The sequence below is a fragment of the Dryobates pubescens genome, chromosome 1 (assembly GCF_014839835.1).
Source record: "Dryobates pubescens isolate bDryPub1 chromosome 1, bDryPub1.pri, whole genome shotgun sequence".
NCBI classification, from domain to species: Eukaryota; Metazoa; Chordata; class Aves; order Piciformes; family Picidae; genus Dryobates; species Dryobates pubescens.
In genome coordinates, this window is record NC_071612.1 from 36,735,553 (window position 1) to 36,759,700 (window position 24,148).

General features: G+C 42.9%; 2 protein-coding genes across 3 annotated transcripts in view; one reads left to right on the forward strand and one right to left on the reverse strand.

Moving 5' to 3' along the window:
* Nucleotides 1-18,241, forward strand: part of RFC1 (replication factor C subunit 1) — a 36,371-nt gene extending 18,130 nt beyond the window's left edge. Inside the window, exons 5-25 of the mRNA XM_054163993.1 lie at nucleotides 80-312; nucleotides 1,345-1,419; nucleotides 3,057-3,134; nucleotides 3,955-4,042; nucleotides 4,123-4,442; nucleotides 5,574-5,681; nucleotides 6,490-6,669; nucleotides 6,947-7,051; nucleotides 8,081-8,474; nucleotides 9,235-9,344; nucleotides 10,834-10,948; nucleotides 11,407-11,495; nucleotides 12,457-12,594; nucleotides 12,952-13,047; nucleotides 13,195-13,293; nucleotides 13,803-13,957; nucleotides 14,076-14,193; nucleotides 15,052-15,197; nucleotides 15,825-16,038; nucleotides 17,048-17,239; nucleotides 17,672-18,241. Of these exons, the coding sequence (XP_054019968.1) occupies nucleotides 80-312; nucleotides 1,345-1,419; nucleotides 3,057-3,134; nucleotides 3,955-4,042; nucleotides 4,123-4,442; nucleotides 5,574-5,681; nucleotides 6,490-6,669; nucleotides 6,947-7,051; nucleotides 8,081-8,474; nucleotides 9,235-9,344; nucleotides 10,834-10,948; nucleotides 11,407-11,495; nucleotides 12,457-12,594; nucleotides 12,952-13,047; nucleotides 13,195-13,293; nucleotides 13,803-13,957; nucleotides 14,076-14,193; nucleotides 15,052-15,197; nucleotides 15,825-16,038; nucleotides 17,048-17,239; nucleotides 17,672-17,767 (3,149 nt within the window). The 3' untranslated portion in view covers nucleotides 17,768-18,241. The remainder of the gene's footprint in view (nucleotides 1-79; nucleotides 313-1,344; nucleotides 1,420-3,056; nucleotides 3,135-3,954; nucleotides 4,043-4,122; nucleotides 4,443-5,573; nucleotides 5,682-6,489; nucleotides 6,670-6,946; nucleotides 7,052-8,080; nucleotides 8,475-9,234; nucleotides 9,345-10,833; nucleotides 10,949-11,406; nucleotides 11,496-12,456; nucleotides 12,595-12,951; nucleotides 13,048-13,194; nucleotides 13,294-13,802; nucleotides 13,958-14,075; nucleotides 14,194-15,051; nucleotides 15,198-15,824; nucleotides 16,039-17,047; nucleotides 17,240-17,671) is intronic.
* A 916-nt stretch (nucleotides 18,242-19,157) lies between these two features.
* The window catches only part of WDR19 (WD repeat domain 19), a 38,744-nt gene continuing 33,753 nt past the window's right edge, over nucleotides 19,158-24,148 (reverse strand). Inside the window, exons 32-36 of one of the 2 annotated variants that reach the window (XM_054163985.1) lie at nucleotides 23,663-23,744; nucleotides 22,916-23,066; nucleotides 21,089-21,212; nucleotides 20,049-20,125; nucleotides 19,158-19,542 (exon numbers count right to left, since the gene is read on the reverse strand). In XM_054163985.1, coding sequence (XP_054019960.1) covers nucleotides 19,431-19,542; nucleotides 20,049-20,125; nucleotides 21,089-21,212; nucleotides 22,916-23,066; nucleotides 23,663-23,744 — 546 coding nt within the window. In that variant the 3' untranslated portion in view covers nucleotides 19,158-19,430. Of the gene's footprint in view, nucleotides 19,543-19,728; nucleotides 20,126-21,088; nucleotides 21,213-22,915; nucleotides 23,067-23,662; nucleotides 23,745-24,148 lie in introns of those variants that run through there. The other variant, XM_054163984.1, reaches the window with a different exon arrangement.

The window sequence follows — 24,148 nt, forward strand, 5'->3', positions numbered from 1 at the left end:
AAAGAGTTCTCTTGGCAGTGCCGTTGTAAGAACTTAAATTCCACATACCAGGAGTAATAGTGGGGTTTTTCATGTTTAGATGAAGAAGATGATTTTGTCGGTAAAAGAATTTCCCTGAAGCCCAAGGAAAACAGGACAGCGGCGATTGCTTGTCCAGAAACAGCTGCAGTGAAAAAGGAAGAAGTCAAACCACAACCTAAAAGCAAACCAGTATCTCCAGTGAAACAGACTCCTACCTCAGCACTGGATTACTTTGGGACAAGTAGTGTCCAGCGATCAGAAAAGAAACTGGTATCCAGTAAAAGGAAAGAAGTGAGTCCTGATGATGTTCCTTTAGGCTGCTCATGTGTCTGGTAACAGATCAAAATGTCCAGTTCAATGACTGCAGGGAGGTAATTAACTGCTTGCTCTGCCTAATGTTACTTTTAATGACCACTCAGTTCAAGTCTGATGATATGTGCAGGTATATCAAATCCTCAAATGCAAGCTGAGTAGTACGTCCATGTGTGAGAAGATAGCACCATGTAATTTTCTTCCTTGCTTCTCAAGTGAATTGGCTTAAAATTGATTTCTGAGATTAGTGAGTAGATGGAATAGTTTAGAGTTGGAGGTTGAGTGCCGGAGCAAGAGGAGTGAGGTAGCTTTCCCAAGCTTTATGGCACATATATTCGTGGAATAACAAAGCAACGAGGAAAGGCTGAGAGACCTGGTGCTTTTTAGTCTGGAGAAGAGAAGACTGAGGGGATTTAATAAATGTTTAGAAATACGAGGGTTGGGTGTCAAGAAGAAGGGAACAACCTCTTCTTACTTGTGCTCTGTGATAGGACAAGGGACAATGGATGTAAACTACCAGCACAGTAAGTTCCATCCCAACATGAGGAAGAACTTCGCTACTGTAAGGGTCACAGAGCACTGCAGCAGCCTTCCTAGAGGGGTTGTAGAGTCTACTGGAGACTCAAGACCTATCTGGATTGTGTTCCTGTGTGACCTCCACTAAATTCTATGGCCCTGCTCTGACAAAGGGGTTAGACTTGATCTCCACAAGCCCCTTCCAACCCCTAACATCCTGTGAAATGAGAAATTCACGATGTGGTTACTTTTTTCTTTCAAATGGGCCCTGTGATACTTGAAGAGATGCTCAGGAGAAATGAGATACTCAGTGGTTTTGTGTTGAATAGTAAAATGTCTTGAAAGCAGCCTTGTTTTTAATAGTGTTTAGAGAGCTAGGAATAAATGCTGCATGTCTTATTTTCTAGAATATACAAAATGAGTTATTACAGATTAAATGATTGTAATTTATACAGCACTGTATAAAAACTGAACTGTGTTTTTTCTTAAATTCAGCCTTCACAAAGCAGAGACAGCACACTAGATGATGAGGCCATTGCTAGGCAACTGCAGATTGAAGAGGACTCAGAGGTAAAAGCTCTATTAGTTTGCTGCTCTATGCCAGGAGCAGTTTGTGTAATTTAAAATTGTTTTTCCTTAATGTAGACTTTCCATGTGTGCTCTAAATAAGTGTAATAAACTTCCTCTGTGCACTTAACTCTTGCACATAGGTGCAGACATAGTCACACAGTTACTTTTATGGGCATTACTTCAGTTAGGTTAAGTGAGATGTTCTATTTGTCTGTCTTCTATCTGTTCAGACTTTCTCTGCCTGTGTACTCGATATGTCTGTAATAATCTTGCTTTTCACACAGAATTTGCTGTCTGCTTCCTCATTTTTTAGGGGTTTTGGTTTTGTGGTTTGATTTTTGTGGTTTGTTAGCCTTGGTCATTCCATGGAGTGAACAATGAAAAGCCATTGCTGTCCATGATTTGTTTCACTTGTCACCAGGGTTTTTTTAAAGCTGAGAAAAAAATTAAATGACCCTTATGTGTGTGCCTTAAACTTTCCTGTTTGAATCGGTGGTGACATGAGGCAAAGGTACCTTTGTCCTAGATATTTACTGGCTCTTGGGAAAATCAGTTCATTTCCCATGTGTTGGTAATATTGAGTATAACTTGAAATAAACCTGGTCTCATCCTTCACCTCCTCCCCAAAGGAGGAGTGATGGCTATTTGAAAGTTAAACGTGGTGGGTTTTGTCTGAACTGATCTTACCTCTGACACTCATCGGCATCATCCTTTATCTCCTTTATCATCAAAGGAATGTACTAAGTGTGTCTCTGCCTCACTCTGGTTTGTGTCCCTCCCCTTCGTTCTGTCCACAGGGAAGATAGATGGGCACATAAAAGTAACACCTATAGCATATTGGTTTTTCTAAAACCATCTGTTTGGCTCTTGTAGCAAGCATGTTTGGCTTGCAGTTAGGAAAACATTTTTATTGGTTGGTTGGTTTTTTCTTTGTAGGCGATGACCAATAATTATTTGCATTAGTATACACTATTCAAAAGTAGAAAATGTTTTCCCCAGGGGCCCATGTTGGACAGGGAAAATAAGCTGATCACTGTAGATATCACATTTATTTTGTTAGATGAAAGGAAAAAATGAAACCAACCTGGTTTTGTTTCTTACAATGAAAAGTTTCTCAGGTTCCACATGCAGTGCTTGTTCTCACTGGCTCTTCTGGCAAAGCCAGTCGGTTGTGTAAGCAGAAATACTAAAGTGAGAAGTATAAAGCAAAGAGAACTGACAAGAGCTGCTCTAAGAGCAGTAGCTAAATTCTCCAAAACTACCAGAAGTATTTTTTTCATATGGTAAATTACTGGCAGTAAACAAGATTAAAACATTCTTTGAGACGTAGTAATACTTAATAGGCATTGTTCCTACTTGTCTTTTGGGGCTGTTCTTGGAAGTTTTTTAAAGCCAGCAGGTTTCATCTCAGTGCAAGCTGCTTGTTGTAAGATCCTGCCTTCAAGTTTTTATTTGCATTTAATAATCCAAGTTTTAACAAAAGATGAGCAATTAAAAATATGAAGGCATAGAAAACCTCTGTGAAAACAGATTGTTCAGGTGTATGAATGTTTCCAGTGCAACAAATCCAGACTACTTTTCTCATTAGACTTCACTGTCTCTTTTTGGCGGAAACATTTCCTTTTTCAATCTTCCAGTTGGAGAGACAGCTGCATGAGGATGAAGAATTTGCTAAAACTTTGGCCATGTTGGATGAAACACCCCAGAAGAAAAAGGTTATTTAAAAAACAAAGTTTTTAGAAATTGTATTGCTGTGATTGTTCTTTAGACATTGAATCTTTGTTTTTGTCCATATAAACACATTAAAAACAACACAAAAGTGTTTGCATGAGAATAACACTTCTCATGCTTGTCCTCCAGGACTTCCCTTGGTCAGCAGGTGTCTTTCCTGATCAGACAGCAGGCATTGTTGTATCTTTGTGTTGTCTGCTTCTGCTGAAATGGGACTTCCAGTTCTCAAGTGAAGTGTATTGCTGAAGACTCATGATTTAGACCAGCTAAATAAAGCTCTGCTGGTTCAGGAGGACCAGATTATTAAAATGAGTCAATGGCACATATTGGCAAAAAGTGGTGAGAGAGAAGGGAAGGAGGATAGTCTCCTTTTGAGACATGGGTCAAGCAGGGATCTAGAGAGCTTTGAGACTAACCCCAGCAGTGGAAACCTTTCCAATGCTCATAGCTTGTGGTATACAGTGCAGTAAAATATTTGCTGTTACACATTAAAGCTTTTATTGTTTAGAACTTTTAATTTGAATATAGCAAGTGGATTTACTTCTCGATTAGTAAACCAGTTAGGATTGAAATTTACTGTAACCTGGAAGTTTGTTATGCTTTAGACTGAAGGAAGTTATGTGCATGGCTGAGTGTAGAACTTGCTCAGCTGCCTGCCTTAGATTGTATTTTGACTTGTGGTGGGGATCAGGTTTGTTAGATGTCATTCAGTCTGTTGTACTTAAAAGTAGTGAAAGGTAGGAAATGGACTTAATAGTACCCTGGGATGTGCACGGCTGACTTTGGCATTGTGTGTGTGCTTAGGCTCGGAGAGATTCAGGAGGGGAGCAGACAGTGCTGAGCATCAAGAGCAGTCCCAGTGAGACAAACAGACGCAAGCAGACAGAAGGAGGTAGGACATGGAACACAGAAAGCATTCATGAGTTCTTATTAATAGGACACATTCTTATGTATGTATGTTCCCCTTTGAAGGCAAAGCAGCAAACTTGACAGGTGAAGCAGAGGATTGCAGTCCAAAGCAACAAACGAAGCCTGAACAATCCAAGGGCTCTCGTTCATCCCCACAATCTGCTGGTAAAACAGCAAGAGAGTCGACAGATAAGCCCTTGCCTTTGAAACCCAGCTCTAAGCTGGTGTCTCTGAAACAGAAAGCAGAGACTGCTGAACAGGAAACAGGAGCTCAAAGTTCATTATCTAAAGAAAAAGCTGCTTCAGGGAAAGAAGAGAGGACAACACCAAAGAAGGAGAAAATTTCTCCAAAGAAGGAGAAAATTTCTCCCAAGAAGGCTGAGGTAGGAGCTATCAAAATTAATTTGTCTTGATGGAATGTACAGGAAAATACTTTTCCTTTATTATTTGTGTCACTGTTGTAACTTGGTGTACTTTGAGTCCAGAAGAACAATTTTAAAGCATTTCAATTCTGTTAAGGCTTGAAGTTCCTAGCAATTGTAAAAATACAGGGGGAGGGGGAGTGTCATCTGGAAAAGTGTAAATTAAATGTATGAAGGTATTGAGAGTTCTTCAATTCTCATCAGGATATGAGTGTACACTGCAAAATCAGTTCAGTGCTTTCATATTTACCTGTCCTGGAAAAATGCAGAAAGCTGGAATTCTGATACTTCCCCAGTGAGTGAAAGCTTACTGTATATGTGAGCACGGTGACCTTGTGGATCCATACTGCTGTTAAAATGATAAATGGCATTGGTGGGTTTTCTTCTCCCTCCATAGTCTCTTGTTTCTGAAGTGCATTTCTTGTGATTGATACATTATTTAGGAATATAATTTAGTTTTAACTCTCTCATTCAGTAGCTGTATTATTGCACACACTGGCAGTTACTGGCAGTCTTAAAACAGTTCTTAATAGTACGGTACAAAATACCCTGCTTTTGGTACTTAAATAGCAGTTGTAATTGGGAGGGAGAGCCTGCAGGTTTTTGGAGGGAGTTTTAAATAATGTTTTGCTGATTTGAAAAAAAAGAAGCTTATGAATGTCTCTGAAGGTCTGCTTTGTAGTATTGATACTTTTATGTAAGTGTAGATCTTGTCTGTACTTGAGCATCATTTTGAAGTTCAATAGGATAGGAATTTTAAAGCAGCAGTTTATGAATTAAGTGAGCATATACCTGTGGAATAGAAGTGAATCTGCAGGAAGGTGACAATGAATACTTTAAAAAAAATAAATTCTCAGGTGACTTTTTATTTGAAGTCTTTAAAAAGAACAGAAAATGCATAAAACACAGGCATGAAAACCAGAGTAAGCTTTGCTCTTGCATGTTAATAGATTAAAGCAAGTGTTAGAACTTTTCCTTTGGTGCATGAAAACGTTTTAAGCTGTGATGCTTGAGTTTCTTTTGTTTTATATTTTTTGTACTAAGTGTGGTGTTTTTGGTGGGTGTTTATTTTTTTTCCCCATCCTACCCAAGTCTGTAAGTCCTGAAGACTCTGAAAAGAAGCGAAGCAATTATGAAGCCTACCGAAGCTTCCTTAATCGTGAGGGGCCAAAAGCTCTGGGTTCCAAAGAGATACCTCAGGTGAGTTTGGCTACTGCAAAATTCTTTGTGTAGAAGTGGTGTCTCACAGGCTTGCTGTTAGAAGTGATCTGGCAAGCATCAACTAAACTGTTTTAAACCTGGCATTTTTCTCAAGCAGGAAGTGTGTATTGGCAGAAGCTAAATTGTAATGCAAAGCAACAACGAAATAGAAGGAATTATATTAAGAAACTGAAACCAGTTTATGAAGTCATGATGATGGAAGTTAAAGATTCACAGATTGATAGAATGGTTTGGGTTTGAAGGGCCCTTCAAAATCAATCTCCCTGCCCCGGGCAGGGGCACCTTCCACTAGACCAGGCTGCTCAAGGCCTCATCCAGTCTGGCCTTTAACACCTCCAGGGAGGGGGCATCCATGACCTCCCTGTGCACCTGTTCGAGTGTCTCACCACCCTCACTGTGAAGAATTTCTTCTTAATACCCAGTTTGAATCTGCCCTCCTCAAGCTTCAATCCATTCCCTCTCATCCTATCACTACAGGCCCTTGTAAAAACTCCCTTCCCAGCTTTCTTGTAGGCTCCCATCAGGTACTGGAAGGCTGCTATAAGGTCTCCAGCACAAAGTGTTACAGTTATGATTGCTTAGGTAACAAAGGTGTGAATTTTGTTGGTAGCTATTCCTTTTAATAGCTTTTGACCCTTTAGAGCTGTTACCTAGCTAGGTATCATAGGCTGTTTAATGTTTCATAGGGTGTGTGACATGGTAGGGCGTTAAAGAAGCTTATAGAGAAGAGGTGTTTGATAGAATTGCATCAGGTAATGGTTATTTTCTGCAATGCTTTGCTTCACAGGGAGCTGAAAACTGCTTGGAAGGCCTGACCTTTGTCATTACAGGCGTTCTGGAGTGTATTGAGAGAGATGAGGCCAAGTCTCTGATCGAGCGGTACGGAGGCAAAGTAACTGGCAACGTCAGCAAGAAGACAAACTATCTGGTCATGGGGCGAGACTGTGGCCAGGCGAAGTGTGAAAAGGTGGGTTCCTGTGCCTGAGCAAAGCAGAAGTGAAACTGTTCATCTCTGTTGGGTTTTTATCTCATCCCTGCCAAAAGGAGGCACTGCTACCAAGTACATGTACTTCCTGCTCTAGGGCCTTGTGGTTTTGTATGTGTGTGTGTGTATATACACAGGCATATGTGAAAATACAACAGAAGGGTATCTTTGTGTGTTCCTAAACATTATGCACTTGGAAGTGAATTATGTGACTCCTAACTTTACTTGCCCTCATGTTTAATTCTTTGTTTTGCTTCAGGCATCAGCTTTAGGGACAAAAGTTATTGATGAGGATGGGCTGTTTGACCTTATTCGAACGATGCCAGGCAAGAAGTCCAAATATGAGCTGGCAGCTGAAACAGAGGTTGGTTTGTTAAAGACTTTGAGAGGGGTTTGCTTTTTGCTTTGGTTTGGTTTTAATTGGAAGGAGTTTTGATCTTGTGTGCCCTGTGATTGTCAGTTTGACCTGCTAGGTTAAAAGTATTGAAAGTGGGTTTTTTTGTGTTTCAAACTTCTACTCGGAACCTATAGATTTAAAAAACCAACAAACAACCAAACAACATTCCCCCCCTCCCCTTTCATTCTCCTACTCCAGTATTGTATGTGGTTTAGATACAGTTGTATGTATTTTAGAGACAATTATCCCCTCAGGTATCTCCTTAGATGTTTTCTTAAACTATTTAAATAAAGTGACGGTGACTGATGCAGTGTGGTGTACACAGCACACGTTGTCTTTATATGGTACCTGAACTAATAATACTAAAGGTAAATTTTGGGGGGAATACTGTGAAAACAGTAACTGTAGTTTTGTTGTTTTCTTTTTCATGCACATTTTAATGTAGTCTGTAGAGGCTGATAAAATGTTACTAAAATCTCTTAGCTCAAGCATGTTGTGCACTTGGTCTATCCCTTGGCACTTCTGATGTGGCTGGACGTGAGTTGTTGGATGTAAAGATACTGTTGGTGTCAAAACTTCCTATCTAATCACTTTCACTCCCTTTTGAATTGTGTTTTGGGCTGAACACTTCTGGAAATGTTGTTTTGCAAGAGCTTCATGGGTGTCTGGTTCATGTGTTCCAACCTGACAGGCAGGCAGCAAGTCTGTGGTTTTTTAATGACTAAAAGGACTGACTATGCTTGGAATGACCAGAACATTTCCTGCTTCTGCTCTCTGGCTTGTGCTATAGGACGAGCTGGCATCATGTCTAACAGTGATTTATTTTTTCAGTTTATCTGCTCTTGGTGTGTGTGTTTTAGGTTTTTAGTGGTGGCTTTTTAATCTTTCTTACTGTGTTAAGCTTTCCTGTACGTGTGTTCCAAGGCACAATGCTTGTTTACTGTATGGGTTTGTCTTAATTTCCATTTTTAATTTTCTTACCTTTATTTTCCCAAGGCAAAGAAAGTAGAATCAAGACCTAAAAGGACACCACAGAAAGCTGTAGCTGGAAAGAAAAATTCGAGCCCCTTAAAAAGGGAAGCCAATAATAAAAAGTTAAAGTCTTCTCCTGAAAAAGGAGATACTGACAAATCTGTCAAGAAGGAAACCACTGCTGTTCGAAAGCTGATGGACTTCAAATGGCAGGCTGGAGAGAAGGAAGAAGCCACCAAACCCAAGGAGAACTTGGATTCTGAGACAAATGAAGGAACAGAGAGATTGCTATGGGTAGATAAATACAAGCCTGTGTCTCTTAAGGCAATAATTGGACAGCAGGGTGAGCAAAGCTGTGCCAACAAACTGCTCCGATGGCTCAGGAATTGGCACAAGAATTCCTCGGAAGATGCACAAGGTGAGCAGTGTGGTTAACTTTTCTTTGTGTTCTCCCATGCCAGTCACACTGCTTGGTTCTCTGGGCTAAGGTAGCAAAATGTTGTTTTGTTGAAGCAGTTATTCACTTACCACCACCCCCGCCCCTTACAAAAGGCAGAACAGAAAACTACTCTTGTGGTAGTATCTTAAAAGTGATTCTGTTTTCCTAAAGAAACCAAAATAGCCTTGGCATTAACACACATGAAAATGACCTCGGATTCAGCCTCTGGGTTCCTTTTGCACCAAGACTGTTTTCCAGTCCTAACCTCGCTGTGCCCATGGTGAAAATGGAATATAGCTGGGCCAGGCCTGGGGAAGTGATGAACTGCCAAGGTGTTGGTTCTGCCTGACAAGTCCATGTCATGTGTCATCCTCTAGACAGTTTTTTTCCGTGTTTAAAATAGCATTTAGGTTTCACTTCAACCATAGTGGCTAGTGAGGTTTTTGTGTGGTGTGTTTGGGATGTTTAGTGGTGGTTTATTTTTGTGATGTGGGTGTGAGGAAATTGCTGAAACAGTTGTATTATAATAATAGCACTTTGGCTGTTTCTTAGTTTAGAATCACTGCAAGGCTTAAACTGAGATGGCTTAAGCTGCCTTTCCCCAAATGGTTAGGATGCAGATGTGTATCGATTTATTTTTACTGTTTTATTCATGTCAGGCCTTAATTGAGGGAAAAGTCCAGTGATGTTTACTATCTCTAGTAGTTTTGGTAATAAAACCTGCAATCTTCTTTTGTAGCAAAGAGCAGTAAAACTGGAGGCAAAGATGATGGTACTGGTTTTAAAGCAGCATTACTTTCTGGTCCTCCTGGAGTTGGTAAAACTACTACAGCTTCTTTGGTTTGTAAGGTGAGTTGATAGTAACAGTTGTTGCCAGCACTTTTTGTTTACCGTTGGTTATGTATCTGGATACAGAGGGAGTGTGCAGGGGGATATCCCTGCATGACTAGGGTCTGCTCCTAGCCTGGTTTCACCTGCTCAGAACAGGGTTACAGGTGAGAATAAGGGGATGTTTAGATTCCTTTATCAGGTCTGGGCTAAGAATGTAGCAATGAGGTGTGTGTGTCTGTGTCTCTTGAAGCAGCATCTCACAGTATGTTGAGCAACTGGAAATGGTTGTCAGGAATTGTGAGCCTTCAGCACTAGTTCTACAAGTCAAAGAATATTTGCACTAAATTTAGTGGCAGTGGAATCCAGGCAGCCTTCTAGTTCGGAAGCTTCTATGACAGACTTAGCCATGGGTTTTGTATCTAACACAGATATGTTTCCCAGCCTCATTCTAAATTCAAGTGCTGGTTTAGAATGAGAGAAGTTGACAGGGCTGTGTGTTTCCAAATCTGGACTTAAATCAATTTTTTCCCCTCTTAGCTGGAACACTGTGTTCCACTGACTGCAGCAAGAGCATTGGCTGAGAACATGTTGTAGAAATACCATTAAAGCTCAACTATTAAGAGTGTAGTTGTAACTACTTAGATTTTTGTTCTTTGACTTGCAAGGACTTTCTTAGAATATGATACTACCAGCTTGGAAGGGTTGAGTGCTATTGTCGGCTATCTGATCCTTGTGCAAGGAAGGAATGATTACTTATCTCAGCATCTGGGTTGTATAGAATAACTCCCAGTTCCCCCCTGCTCTCAAGCTTTGTGCCAACAAGCTGATGCTTTTCTGCTTCTAGTTTCCAACTCTGTTCACAGCTGCTTCAGGTCTCTGCAGGAGGAGACAAAACTGGGTTGCTGAAGCTGCAAGAACAGAGCTGTGTGCAGGTCCACGTTGCACTGTGGCTTGCTCTGGCAGGGCGAGTTTGCTAATGAAGGAGCAGCTGGGGTTTAAGTACTTTCAGGGACATGGAACCAAGCCCTGTGCTGAACTGTTAGGACTCCTGGGGCAGCAGTGTGTTTCCTGGCTGTCTGGATAATTGAACACTTCTTTCATTCAGATTTCAGAGGCATGTTTCTTGTCCTGACTCTTCGTCTAAGACTTTGATATGCAGCTGGAAATACCTCAGAGTTTAGCCAGTCTTGGCTTGTAGCTGTGCTTTTATCCCTGGTGGCAGTTCTGTTAATCCTTTGGAACTAAATCTGCCACTGACTTACCTCTACTCTTCCTTAAAAGTTCTCTTTTGGGCACATCTGTCCTGTGTCTGGTTCTAAATACTTCTTTGGAACATGAGAGAAAAGGAGTAGAAGGGGAGAAAGGAATCAAAGGCGTAAAGTTTATGTGAAAATAGCATTGCAAGAGCTTTCTTCTGGAGCCCTGAAATACTGCTGTTAATTCAGGTATGCACAAGCTTGTCACTCACCCACGTTCTCACTTTGTGTGTGCTTTGTGTCTGGGCTAGGAGCTGGGGTACAGCTATGTGGAGCTGAATGCCAGTGACACTCGCAGTAAGAGCAGCCTCAAGGAAGTAGTTGCTGAGTCTCTGAACAACACCAGCATCAAAGACTTCTGCTCTGGTAGGTCTGTTGTTTGCAGGATGATTCTTCTTGAGCTAAGAGTCTGCTTACAGAAGGACAGAGCTTCCTTATTACCCAGCAGCATTAGGAGTTTAACTTGTTCACCACGTGGAGGGACCCAGCTTTTACGAGGACAGCTTTACTTAGCGAGCTGTTGTATTTCCTCTGCAGTTGTAGAACTGAATCCTGCTGTCAGTAGAATCAGTTGGTAAGCTGCAAAAAGTACTTAAGAGTTCTGCAGTTGCTCTTCTGTTGTGCATAGGGCTTTCTTGAGAGATGACAAGAGGTTAGAGTCAGTTTACTCTGTGTATGTAGATTCATGTGAGCAAGTGACAGAGTAAGACATTCACCACCATCTCAGGTGTCTAGAGTGGGGGTCCCTAACCTGTAAAGCACTGGGTAAAACTGAGCAAGACCCTGTTTTATTCCCATCTCATGTTGTTCATATTCATTTTCAGGCACATCCTCATCAGTTAGCGGGAAGCATGTATTGATCATGGATGAAGTGGATGGTATGGCAGGCAATGAAGACAGAGGAGGGATTCAGGTGAAACTGCTACAGTTACTGGCTAATGCCATTGCTAAGAGTGCACACCATGTGCAGCACAACATATTTGAAGCCAGTCCTCAACCCCTGGTCCACAGAAAGTCTGTGGAGGGTACAGTTTATTTGACCTGTTTTAGCACTTTGTATAAGAATTATGCATTGGTAGAGGTGGAGAGAAGAAGCTTCTGTAAAAGAAACCTGGAGTAATGAAACTGGATATGTGCACTTTAGATGTTTATTCCTGGGCAGATGAATTTATCTGCAGGTCTCTGCAGTAACAGCTGCCTGCAGTAGGAGGTTTGTGACCTGACTGGGATGGTTAGTCTCTTCAGAAGACAGGAACACTGAATAAACAACATGACATAGTTCTCCTCTGCAGCTCCTGGTTTAGCTTCTGAAGATATCCTGTGGTGACGTGCAATACTTCAACAACAAAGGGCATACAGATCTTCAGCTCAAATGCAGACATTTGTATTGCAGGAATACAAAACTGAGCAGAATTTCAGCTTCATTAGAGCAGGCAAAGTGTGTGCTGGTAAGCCTAATGGTGCTGAGGCCTCAGCACTGAGCTCTTTGGACAGGGAAGAGCTGATACTTTTACTTCCTGCTTCTCCATTGTTTGTGGCAGGGTGCAGTCAGAAAGACTCCCTCTGGGTGTAGGCCAGGTCACACTGGCCTTTGGACAAAGGAATCTCGTTCTGCAGGTGGACAGCTCTACTCTGAACTCTTGATCTAATTGCTTTGTGAAGAATGGTCTGAACATGAAGTGGGTAGACATCAGACCTATTGCAGTGAATAGAATAGCAAACAGGAAAAGTAGGACAGGGGTTATGCTTTCACTGTGTGGAACTGTCATTTTCTAGACTGCATCTGTCAAGGATCCAAGGGACTAATGCTTGGTGTGACATTTTAAATGTTCTTCCCTGAGGTATCTAAGAGCTGTGATGTGTTTAAATCACAGGAGCTGATTGGTTTGATTAGGCACACAAAGATCCCCATCATCTGCATGTGTAATGATCGAAACCATCCCAAAATGCGTTCCTTGGTCCACTACTGCTTTGATCTTCGCTTCCAGAGACCTCGTCTAGAGCAGATCAAGGTAAGAAGAGCTGTACTGAATCACCCTCACTAACTTCATGGGGCAGAGCTCATACAGAACTGGAAACATCTAAACCTTAATGGATCACTGCAGTGAGTAAGTCTGCTTTTCAGAACAGGCTGTCCAAAATGTGAATATTCCAAAGCCTTTCAGATTTAGAAGCCTACTATAAGTAGGTCAAATTAAAGATGATCATACACTTTTACACCAGTAAAAGTATGTTTATATGAGAAAATGTAAGTACTTTAAAAAAGATAGAATATGCTAAAACTCTTTCAAGAGATGTGTGAACATGCTCTGCAGGGGGAAGGATTCACAGGAATTTTCTAGTGACAGTTTCTCAACCCTGTGTTGCAGGGGGCCATGATGTCTATTGCTTTTAAAGAAGGCTTAAAAATTCCACCACCTGCTATGCAAGAGATCATCCTGGCAGCAAATCAGGATATCAGACAGGTCAGTGTCCAGAGTGCATCACCTGAGAGTTCTTGACTTCATTGTAGCATTTGAACATACTGTTTTTCTGTAGAGATCAGGCTTTTTGTGCTGAGCTCTTCCATTTCAATGCTGTTACGCTACTGAACTGTAAACTTTGTTCTTTAGGTTTTACATAACCTTAACATGTGGTGTGCAAAAGATAAATCACTGACTTACGATGAGGCTAAAACAGATGCCAGCAGAGCCAAAAAGGATATCAGACTGGTGAGTGTAAAACAATAGAATCATAGAGTAGAATGGTCTGGGTTGGAGGGGACCTTTGAAGGTCATCTAATCCAACCCCTTCCGCAGTAAGCAGGAGCATGCTCAACTAGATCAGGTTAGCTTGGCTTTTACTGTTGTATTCTGATGTTATCACTGGGGTCTGTAAACATCTTCTGAACTAAAGCACTGCTAGCCCAGTTGCCACAAGAGTTAAGAACAGCATATCCAGGACTGAACAGTTATTCTGGTGTACTGGTCTCTTGCATAAGATGCAATTGTGAAGCTCATGCCTCTCATCCTGAGTGATAATTGCATGAACGTCACAAATAAAACACAGCTCAAAACTGTCAGTTTTGTGCTAGGGAGGAACCAGTGAACATTGGCCTTGTACTGCTGAGTCCAGATATTGCTGGGTATCATCCTTGCAGTAATTTTCTGGGTGTTGTGCTGTGGCTTATTGTTTGTGTTGACCTGCAGCCTGCTGACTTCTGGAAATATCCTCTCCTTAGGGACCTTTTGATGTTGTTCGGAAGGTTTTTGCTACAGGAGAAGAAACTTCTCGTATGTCTCTCATGGACAAGTCAGATCTCTTCTTCCACGATTATTCCCTAGCACCTCTCTTTGTCCAGGAGAACTATGTACATGTGAAACCAGCTGCTGCTGGGTGAGTTACTCCATACCCTGAACTTGGCACAGGCTTTCGTGTCAGGCAGCAAAAGTAAGGACTGAAATCTGTCTGGGTAGTTCTGCTTTGTAATGCAGTCAACTTTGGTTTTTATCAGAGGAAACCTGAAGAAGCACTTGATGCTCTTGAGCAGAACAGCTGATAGTATATGTGATGGTGATCTAGTGGACAGACAGATTCGTAGCAAGCAAACCTGGAACCTTCTTCCAACACAGGTGAGCATTTAACAGCCATTTTATGTGCTTTGTGGGTGTCCAGTGTCAAAGGCTGGTCCCTGGAAATTGGTGTTTGAGTGTAGTTTTATGCCCTGTATAGTTCATGCAGCACTCTCTTGGGCTGGTGACTAGAGCAGTTTCCCACACTCACACTGTGGAACCCACACTGTATCATTTAAAAGAAATCTGAAACTTTGAGAAGCTTCACCCTTCCTGAAGCAGAGGAGCACATGGCACACATCACTTCTGAAGTGCAGTTAGAAGCTTGCTCTCTTAGTTGGGTGCTTCCTATCCCAGCCTCTCACCAGGCCAGTATTTCTCCTAAAGCACAGAGGACTGAAGCTTCATCACTGTATTCCTTTAGCGATCGCTGAAACACTGACAAGATCTGTGCTCAGAGGGTTATGGCTGGCATCAGAGAATGTATCAAAGGTTAAGTTGGAGGGGACCTCAGGAAGTCCTGCTTGGTGCAGGAACTTAGCTGGCTGGCTTCATGTGGATTTGGGGAATGTTCTGTGGGAATGGCTCCTTCACTGTATGTGTCTCTTGGAGACTACAGCAGATGTTTGTGACATCAGCTGTTTGTGCTCTAAAATGAGAAATGAAGAGACTTATTTTTGATTTAAATATTTTTGAGATTCCAGCCTGACTTCCCATGTATTTGAGGATGGTAACAAACAGGGTGCTACAGGAGATGAATCTGTAACCTTAAAGGTCTTGAATGGGAAACCAGCAAGAAGCACTCTTCAGGCGAGCTGTGCTGACTTGTCCCCTTCCACAGACAAGTGGGTAGCATGCCCTGGTGTCAGTGAGACTAATCCATCGTGGCTTGAGCTTGTTCTGTGTGTTATTTTTCAGGCTATTTATGCAAGTGTTCTCCCTGGGGAGCTGATGAGAGGTTACATGTCCCAGTTTCCTGTCTTTCCCAGCTGGCTGGGGAAATTTTCATCTGCAGGCAAACACGACCGAATCATTCAGGAATTGGCGATGCACATGAGCCTCAGGTAGCACTGACCACCTTCTGCACAGATGGTTACTTGCTGTGTCCTTCATTGTCATGAATTCCTTGCTGCGCTTAGTACAACCTTACCTGTGTACTCTGTGGATGCCCTCCTGTGTTGTTGGTGACACTTTCTTAATACTTAACCTGGACAGTGTTCAGTGTGGTCAGCAGTACTGCAGCTTCCCCCTGAGGTTTTCTCAGTTAGGGATATTCCCTCAGACTGTTTGGTGTTTGAATGCCTCTCCTTGGTTACTGGCAAAAGGAATGGTGCAGTACCACCTGCAGTTAACTCCTCAGGCAGCTCTTCATTCTGGAGGAGAGAAGGTTCTGAGAAGGCTTCTAGCAGCCGTCCAGTATTTGAAGGGGGCCTCCAGGAAAGGCAGAGAGGGATTTTTGACAGGCATGGAATGACAGGATTGAGGGGTAATGGCTTTAAACTTGAGCCATGCTGGTCTAGGAAGAGGGAGGTGTCCCTGCCCATGGCAGGGGGTGGTGAATAGATGCTCCTGAAGGTCCCTTCCAACTCAAACCATTCTGTGAGTGTCTGTTTGCTAAGTGCCTACCTACAGGTTGCTTGTGTTCAGAGGTGGTGGCTGTGCAGTCATCTAGTGCTGTCACTTTGGCACAGGACCCAGACCTGCAAGAGGACAGTGAACATGGAGTATTTGCCGTACTTGCGGGATGCACTTGTCCAGCCCTTGAAGGACCTTGGAGCAGATGGTGTACAAGAAGCTATAGCATTCATGGACTCCTACTGCTTGATGAAAGAAGATATTGAAAATATCATGGAAATCAGCACGTGGGGAGGCAACCCCAGCCCTTTTTCAAAGCTGGATCCCAAGGTAAAAATTCATGAGTGAATTTTTTCCTTTGCATCTTCAGACAACCTTAAAACAATAGCTTGTGGTATGGGTGTGCTGCTGGAGGGGTGAAATTGGTGCAGATGCCAATGAATGATTGTATTAACTGTAATTAACAGTAATCTTTGCAAATCAACTGTCAAACTAGCACTGAAGGTTTTAGAGATCATCTAAAGACAGCCAGGCTGTGCTGGCAACTTTATCCTGTTGTTCCTGGTGTGCAGGGTCACTGTGAGCTGGCTGTGGGTGGGACACAGAAGGGACAGGGAAAGCTGGGACCTCTGCACAAGCAAGCGTCTGACTACAAGCTGTGTCACCTTTGTATGAGCACAAGCACTGCCTTGCTTACTGTCGTGCAAAGCAGGAGGGATGCCCAGCTGCGTTTTTGACACAGGGGGCACTGCCTTCTGAGGCTGGCTTACAGCTTGCATCATTCACAGGCCAGTTAGACTGAACTGCCAGATCTTGGGGGGGGACCATGTGGTGTTCCTCCAGTACCCAGCTAGTCCTCTGCAGTGGTTGGGACACTAATCTGGTGCAAGGTTGCTGCTACAATGTAGGCAAGTATGAGATCCGAACCATAATATCCCCTGTCCAAGGTCAAGCACTCAAGGAAAGAAAAGAATCTTCTCTCCCGACAACTGAACTGAACCTAGTCCAAAGAGCAGGTGTTCAGAGCCGCCGAGAGTGGCTTTGGGCTGAGTGGTTTGGATGAGGTGGCAGTGGAACAGTGCTGAAATTACTGGAGGCTGAAGCAAAAATGCACCTGAAGTGCCTACTCTATCTGAAGGTGATGTGGGGTTCATTTAAAATGAGCCTTCACCATACAGCTCTTAGATACTTTGTGCCTTCCTGAGACAGCCTCCTCTTATACAAACCTTTGGTCACGTCCCCCCTGAAGAAGGATGTAAGATCTCTAGCCAGGAGTTGGTAAGCTCACAATTTACAGTTCCTAAGCTGATGCTTATAGCCTTTCCCTCCATTTTCACAGGTCAAAGCAGCTTTCACACGTGCCTACAACAAAGAGGCTCATCTGACTCCTTATTCCCTGAACTCTGTCAAGACAACCAGGAGGCAGTCAGCATCTGCCATGGCCTTTGAACTGAGTGAAGACCTGAATGTGGAAGAGAACAAATCTGATGAGGATGAGCAAGATACTGTTGAAAGTGATGCAATGATTAAGGTAACTTTAGTTTCCTTCAGGTTAAACTAAACAATAAACTGCTTCCTCTTATCTGGTACCTTTCTGGGACTTGTGATATATGAATTAAATGTTTTTTAATAAAAAATAAAGGTCACAGCAGATAGAAAACAGAGAATCTCTCAACTTTGAATACTGTAATTAGTAACAGTGTGAGAAACTCTTAGGTGATTTCTGTCCATTGGCTTCTGCTTGACTGTTGGATGGAAGTGTGAGCTTAGGAACACCGCATCCAGTTCCAAAACTTAATGCTCTAGGTGTTGGTGGGGATGGTCAGGAACAGCCACAGCCTGTATGTTGGGTGTGAATACTGGAGAGCCTCTTCTCCAGTAGGGGGGAGGAGGAGAGGAAAGAGCTTTTTCTTTAACACTGACTATTCCATTTGCATTTTAAACTCTCTGTATTCTCTTGTAGCAAAAAAAGGCAAAGCCTTCCAAGCCACCAAAGAGAGAGAAAACTGAAGAAACAACAAAAAAAGAAGGGAAAAGGAAAGAGAAAACAAGACATTAAGCAGCATAAAATCTTGCTCTGGATGCAGCTTTGCTGATCTGAACAGGAGATGGATCCAGTGCTGGAGCCTGGAATGTAGACCCAGTGCATTGAAATGCTCCTCTTAAGAGGTGATGTAGCTGCTGTACTCTCACTCTGTGCCCTGCTGTACTTACTCTTAACCTGCTACAAGGTTCCAAGCCCTAACTATCCTTGTGCAGCAGACACCAGGTGCATAAACAGGGTGCAAATGGGATGCTTAGTTACTGGGCATTTATGCAGAGTCTTCCTAGGACTTCACTGCTTTCTTTGTTTTTTTAATAAATCCGCTGATGTTGTATGGTGAACTCTTGTAAATAGCAGGTGGTGCACCCCCCACCCTGACCTGCATATTTGTACATTCTAGAAATCAAGTGGTGTATAAAATGACAATAAAACACTTCATAGGACTCTTCTGAAAGGTTTGCTGAGGTCACACAGTGTTCTGTCTCTCCTTTTGTGGCTTATCCTTCATGAACAGGAGCTATTACGCTTTTCCTACAGCTTTTGTTTAGAGATACAGAAGAGCAGTGCGGGATTGAGCTCCAGAACTTGAGGAGCCCGTGCTTGTGTGAGTAGTTTTGATCAAAGCCGGAAAGAAATACTTCAGAGTAAGAAATGTTTCACAGAAAATAGCCATAGAAGTTCAGAAATGGAGTTACAGAACCTAGGGGGCTGCTTTTGTCACTCACACTGAGTACCCCTTGGCTTGCCTTTGCTTGGTAAGAATTATTCTGCTTGGTAAGAATTATCAATATATTTTATTACTATAATAAAGTACAAAATTTATCAAATGCTACATAATTACAAGGCTGTTACAAACCAGAAGTGGTGTGATGGTGGTTATTAAATCCTAGTGGGGAAGAGCTGCAGAATGCAGCCTCTCCTTGCTGCCTGCCAGGCAACACGTGAGCTCTGAAAGCAGACAGAGGTGGTCAGTTATAGTCTGATATACAAAGACTGTGATAACAAACAAGGAGATTAGTGTGGTGTAGATAATTTGTGCATTACTTTGACCTGAGGTGTTAGTGGCAGTAAATCTGCCTTCAAATGGCAAAGCTATAACTTATTTTCAGTTACCATTCTTTTAACAGGACCAGTCTTGGATCCAGGTGTGTGGGACAGGCAGAGCAGTGCTGTCACTGTTTGAAAGGGGAGTATTTGAAGCCAATGCTGTGGTGCTGTTCTCATGTGAGTTATTCTTATGTGCTGTTAAACACACAGGCTAAGATCATGTAAGCTGCATTTTTAGACCTGCTCTTTCCAGCAGCATCTGTTACTCCCTACACTTACAACACTGGTTGATAGCTCTCTAGAAGGATTTGATAACACTGAGATCTTCAGACTGTTCTCTGTGTTCTCAAGCACAACTTGTGTTCAACAGCATGCTCCAAACCAGAACACATGGCAGGGGACAGTGCAGTCATAGAGGTGAACCCGTTTAAAGCCTCACAACTGGATTGATTTAACAACCAGGTTAGTTACAGTAGCAAAACCTCCTGGTGTTTGCATGCCTGAGGGCAAGTAGAGGATGCTGCTGTGACCAGGACTCTAAAGTAACTCTTCAGCACTGCTTTTCCCTCCCAGTGGTCTCTAGAATATACTTCACAGGGCTCAAAACACAGGCTCTAGCACATACCTGAAGTTACTGGTCACCATCTTCTAGCTTGAGGTACTGTGTGCAGTCATGCACTTTAAGCTGAACAATATCAATCTTCTCAGAACACATGGGACACATGTTGTCAGTCTGTAACATGCTGGTGTAAAACAAGAGTGAGGGCTCAGATACCCAGTCTCATGTAAACATGGACAAAGGAGCTTGAGGTCCAAGTTTCTGCAGCTTCACAGGCTCTGGCCTCTGAACATTCTGCCCCAATCTATTGTCACACAGATGAGTACTGTGAACAAGAGATTACACAGTACTGGGTGCAGCAATATTTGGTTTGGTGACTGCTGCTGTGCTTGTGTTCCCCTTCTGTCCCTGTATTGCATCTCCTTGGAAGGAGCTGAGCCCTTCCCCAACCCCTCCTCCCCCCTATCTTCATTCTTGTTCTTGGAACCTTGTAGCTCTGGCTGAGTTTGCCCTTGAGTGTAGGTTTTGGTCCACTTTAAGTGACATTCCTCAACTGTGTTAGATAAAACTACCAAGTGAGGCAGCTTGCTGTTGCTCAGCTGTTACAGGTTTTTAGTACCAGATGAACTGGTTTGCTGCTAAAACACGTTCTATTGCAGGACCACAATGTTTGTTCAAGAGCCAACATACCTCTTGAATTCAGAGTAGAGGGCAGGAAAGTCACAGTGTGGGCAGACAGTCCAGTCCCCTCGCACCATGTGCCGACCCTGCAGGAAGAAGCCACAAGCCAGTAATTGGCACTTGCTGTCTTGGCACACTGGGCCTGGAGTTCTCTACCCCTGAGTGGGAACAAGTAGCAGTAGCAGAGCTCTAAAGAGCTCAAGGAATTAAAACCTCACGCCTGGAGCTTCACTACTCTAAGATAAGGGTTCTGTAACCAGAAGACAAGGAGCTCAGCAGTGTAGATCTGTCTAGAGCAGTATGTAAGATCTACTGGGATGGTTGGTTTTGCATCTGACATTCAAATTTTGTCCCCCAAGCTCATCACACGACCCCACGAGGCTACACTCACTGCTGACACATTTGTGAGCAGAGTGAGTGCCTGGCACTGGTCACACAGAAATGAGCTCCTGTGTCTGCTGGGGCTCAGGGGTTTGCTTTGCTAGAACCCCAGTTCTCAGCCGCCTTTTTGATACTACAGAGACAGCAGCACCTTGAATGGGAAACATTCATGACTCTGTACATTGCAGTTGGCTCATACAGCTGTATTTAAAAGATATGGGTTTTTTTCTGTATGGTAACGCTTCTGAACTGTACTGGTCATCTTGCTCTGCTAAAATCAGAGTAAAAATAATAAGAGAATTTTTATTAATATTTTCTTGGTAAGATTTAATTCTCTAGTTTTAATAAAGAATTGTTAACTCCAGCATTGCTTCCTGCTTAAATAAATGTTGATTTTTCTTTAATTCTGGTGTGACAAAGCACTTGCACCTAGTAAAAATAGTGTCAATTACACAGTAGCTAACCTCAGTATAAAGATTTTGTGCTGATGGTGGTAGCAGTGGGCTGCGTGGCCCTTCGCCTGGGACTTGGAGGAATAAAACCACCCCAAAATCAGTCCACACAAATACCTGGTTTGTAGCTACCAGTAAACCAACTATGGTCAAGAAGAGCTTATTTGCAGAAGGCAAGGAAAGCTTTGTGTTCGCTCTGCCACTGCAGGTACTCACAGTTGCAATACAGTAGGGGAGATTGTTTTTGCAGCCAGGACATAGCAGTTCATACTCTGGGAGCTGGAATTCACAATAGGGACAGGCTGTTGTGGGCTCCTCTGCTTCTGTCGTGTCTGGGCGTCTAGAAGACACAGATGGGAACGAAACCTCACGCACTCTGAACTTGAACAAAGAGACTTCATGTCAAAGTAACTTTAAACAAGTGTTTCTCCTTGGAATAACTTCCACAACTTCCAGCTGCTCTTCTATATTCTACTTGGTCATTCCTTGTAACTACCACCCAAAATTCATCATAATTCTGGAGCCTCAGAAGTAGGTCATTTTCTGTCCAACTTGCTACAACACAACCTTTTTAAAGCTATAGCAGATCATAATACTTGGAAAGCTTCCAAGCCTCATGACCTCTAACACAAAGCTATGGATTCTCTGTTTCAGTGTTTTCCTGTAGCAGGAGTGACCCCGCAGAACTGAAATAAGAGGATGTAAAACTGGGATCCTGGCAGGACCATACAGCCTGCAACTCTGCCTGCCACAGGCTTGTTTTCAGCCAAGTGTCTGGCAGAACAAGGGTTCTGATCCAGACACCTCAGCACCTGGGCTGGGGGAGGACTTGTATCAGATGTTTTATGTGACCCTAACATTTACTTTTCTGTGGAACATTTAGAGATTAAGAGCTTTGAGTGCATTTTTCCAGTGAAGACGACAGATCCCTTCTACTGTTTAGCCTAGTAACCTTGGACACAATTAGGTGACTTCCTTAGTTATCATCTTGATGCTTTGTAGAAAGCCTGACTTCTCATTTCATTAGCCTGAGCAGGTACGTTTCCCTCACAAGGGCCTGTTCTTTTGCTTCTACTTTAAGGTAAGGAGAAACACGACAGATAAAGAATGAGCAAACTGGGCTTTAGCATCAATGTCATCTTTTAGAAGTTTACTGGAATGTTCTAGAAATATTAACAAGCAGGCACTTGGGAAGAACTTTGCCTGAATTTTAAAAGACTCAAACCAGGATACCCAGTTCTCACAGTACACATCTGTGGTAAGTGCTGCTGTTTTGCACCACTCATCAAATGGAAGTGAAAATAATGTGATGCCACAGCTTATGGGCTAAGCTTCAGGGTGATGTGGCTTCCAAGAAGCCCAGAAGAACTTTGTGACAAATGTGGGGGAAGCCAAACCAAGGCCTTTTGGATCTAACGTTCCACCTTAGGAGCAGGATGTTATAATGGTAACACATGCTATGAAAACAGCAGATCCTGCAGGGTGGAACACAGTCATTCTGCTGCTATGTAAGGCCATGGGCTGCACACATCTTCAATACAGTGTGCAGTTTCGGTCCTGCCCCCTCCAAAATAGGTTGTGAAAGTTTCAGAAGCCACGAAAGAAGAGCTGGATAAGCTGAGACATTTCAGGGCTTGCAAAGCTGTGACTGATAGAGGGGAAAGGGGAAAAAAGAGAGGTCATTAGAGCCAGAGAAGGTTTTATCTCTCCTGAGAGGAAAACTGTGAGGCATCACATTAAACTAGTTAGGGACCAGCCTTGACACAAGTAAGGAAAAAGATGTTAAGAATTCATCTGTTTTACTTGCTCTTCCATTCCTTGTGTTAGTATGGTAGTTTCAGGCTACGCTGGGGGACAATTTCAACCCACCACAGTTAGTTAGTCATTTAGTCTGTCACAGAGCAGCTTGCTGGTGGTGCTGTGGAAGCTAACAGTTTGCAGGTACACTGCTAGCTAGAGCTGTGTGGACAAGATGGAAAATGTCGCTGCTGGTGAGGAAGCCTTTTACATGCACTTTACATTGTACAGATGAATGCTGCTCACCTGACCATGGCTTCAATTTTCTTCTTGTATTTCACATCTATTTTATTACGATACTCGGGTCTCATCAGCATAGCAGCAAAATTGAAGGCTGAGTTCTTCAGTCCTGCTCGGTGACACTCGATTACAGTTGAGGTTAAAATGGGCACAATGTCTGTAAGAGAATGACAAAATGATGTCAAATACTTATTTAACAACACCAACATTGAAAGCCTGTAAGCTAATAGGGCTGAGAAGGTACTGATACAAAATGACAGCAGTTTTCTTCTTCTTCATGGCCCATAGTTGGACAGTGTTGCAATTCCTGTAGCTATACCCAAGAAAACCATGGTTTCACCTCTCCCTGCCTTGCACTCCTGGAGCTCAAGCGTGGCAGCAGGAATGTTTGGATTAGAACCATTTCTCCCACATCTGCTCTGCACTGGTTAAAGTCTGCATTTTTCATCTACGTTTTCCATGCACCCAAAAAATATTTTCAATAGAAGAGCAGCTGAAATTTTGTGATAGTCACAGAACCAATCAGTTCTTTACATGTGAGCCTGAGACTGTGTAACCTGTAGTTCAAGATGGTGGGTGAGGACAGGTGAAACTACTAGTGAGGAATCCATGCTGGAGCCGTCTTGTGGAAGATAGAGCACACTGTATGTAACACTGTCCTGTGCTCTCTAGCATGACAGGAGGAGCAGGCACCTTCTAATGCACTGATTGATGAGCTGCCCTGTAGAGCTCTCCTATGCTGCCAGCACTTACGTGATGGGAACTTGCTGATGTTGTTGGCCACGCGGATAAGCAGACGTGCTCCCTTCATGTGATCACCACGTCTCACGTGAGTCTGGAACACAACAAACAGATCAGATTAGCTGCAGCCTTTAGACAGCAATTCCTGCTCCTGGTGGTCATCCTTCTGGGAACTGCACAGCCATGGCTCTTTCATGGAACTGAACAGAGATGTATCATGTACTGAAGACCAGAGACTTTATAGTGGCTCTTTCCCACAAGAGTCTGGCCTTCCACTGCTATTTGCCAGCTCTTGCGTCAGTGCTGTTAGAGAGGGATAGCAGAAGCTGGCTGTAGGCTGGCTGGGTTAATTCCTAGAAATCATTTCAGTCCCTCTACTTAATCTCCTTTACAGAAAAGCAGCAAATTCCTTAAAAATAATAAGAGCACTAGCGGTGTGATATTTTTGTAAGTATCAATGCAGAAGAAGTACAGGCAGCCAGATGTAGATGTTAAATT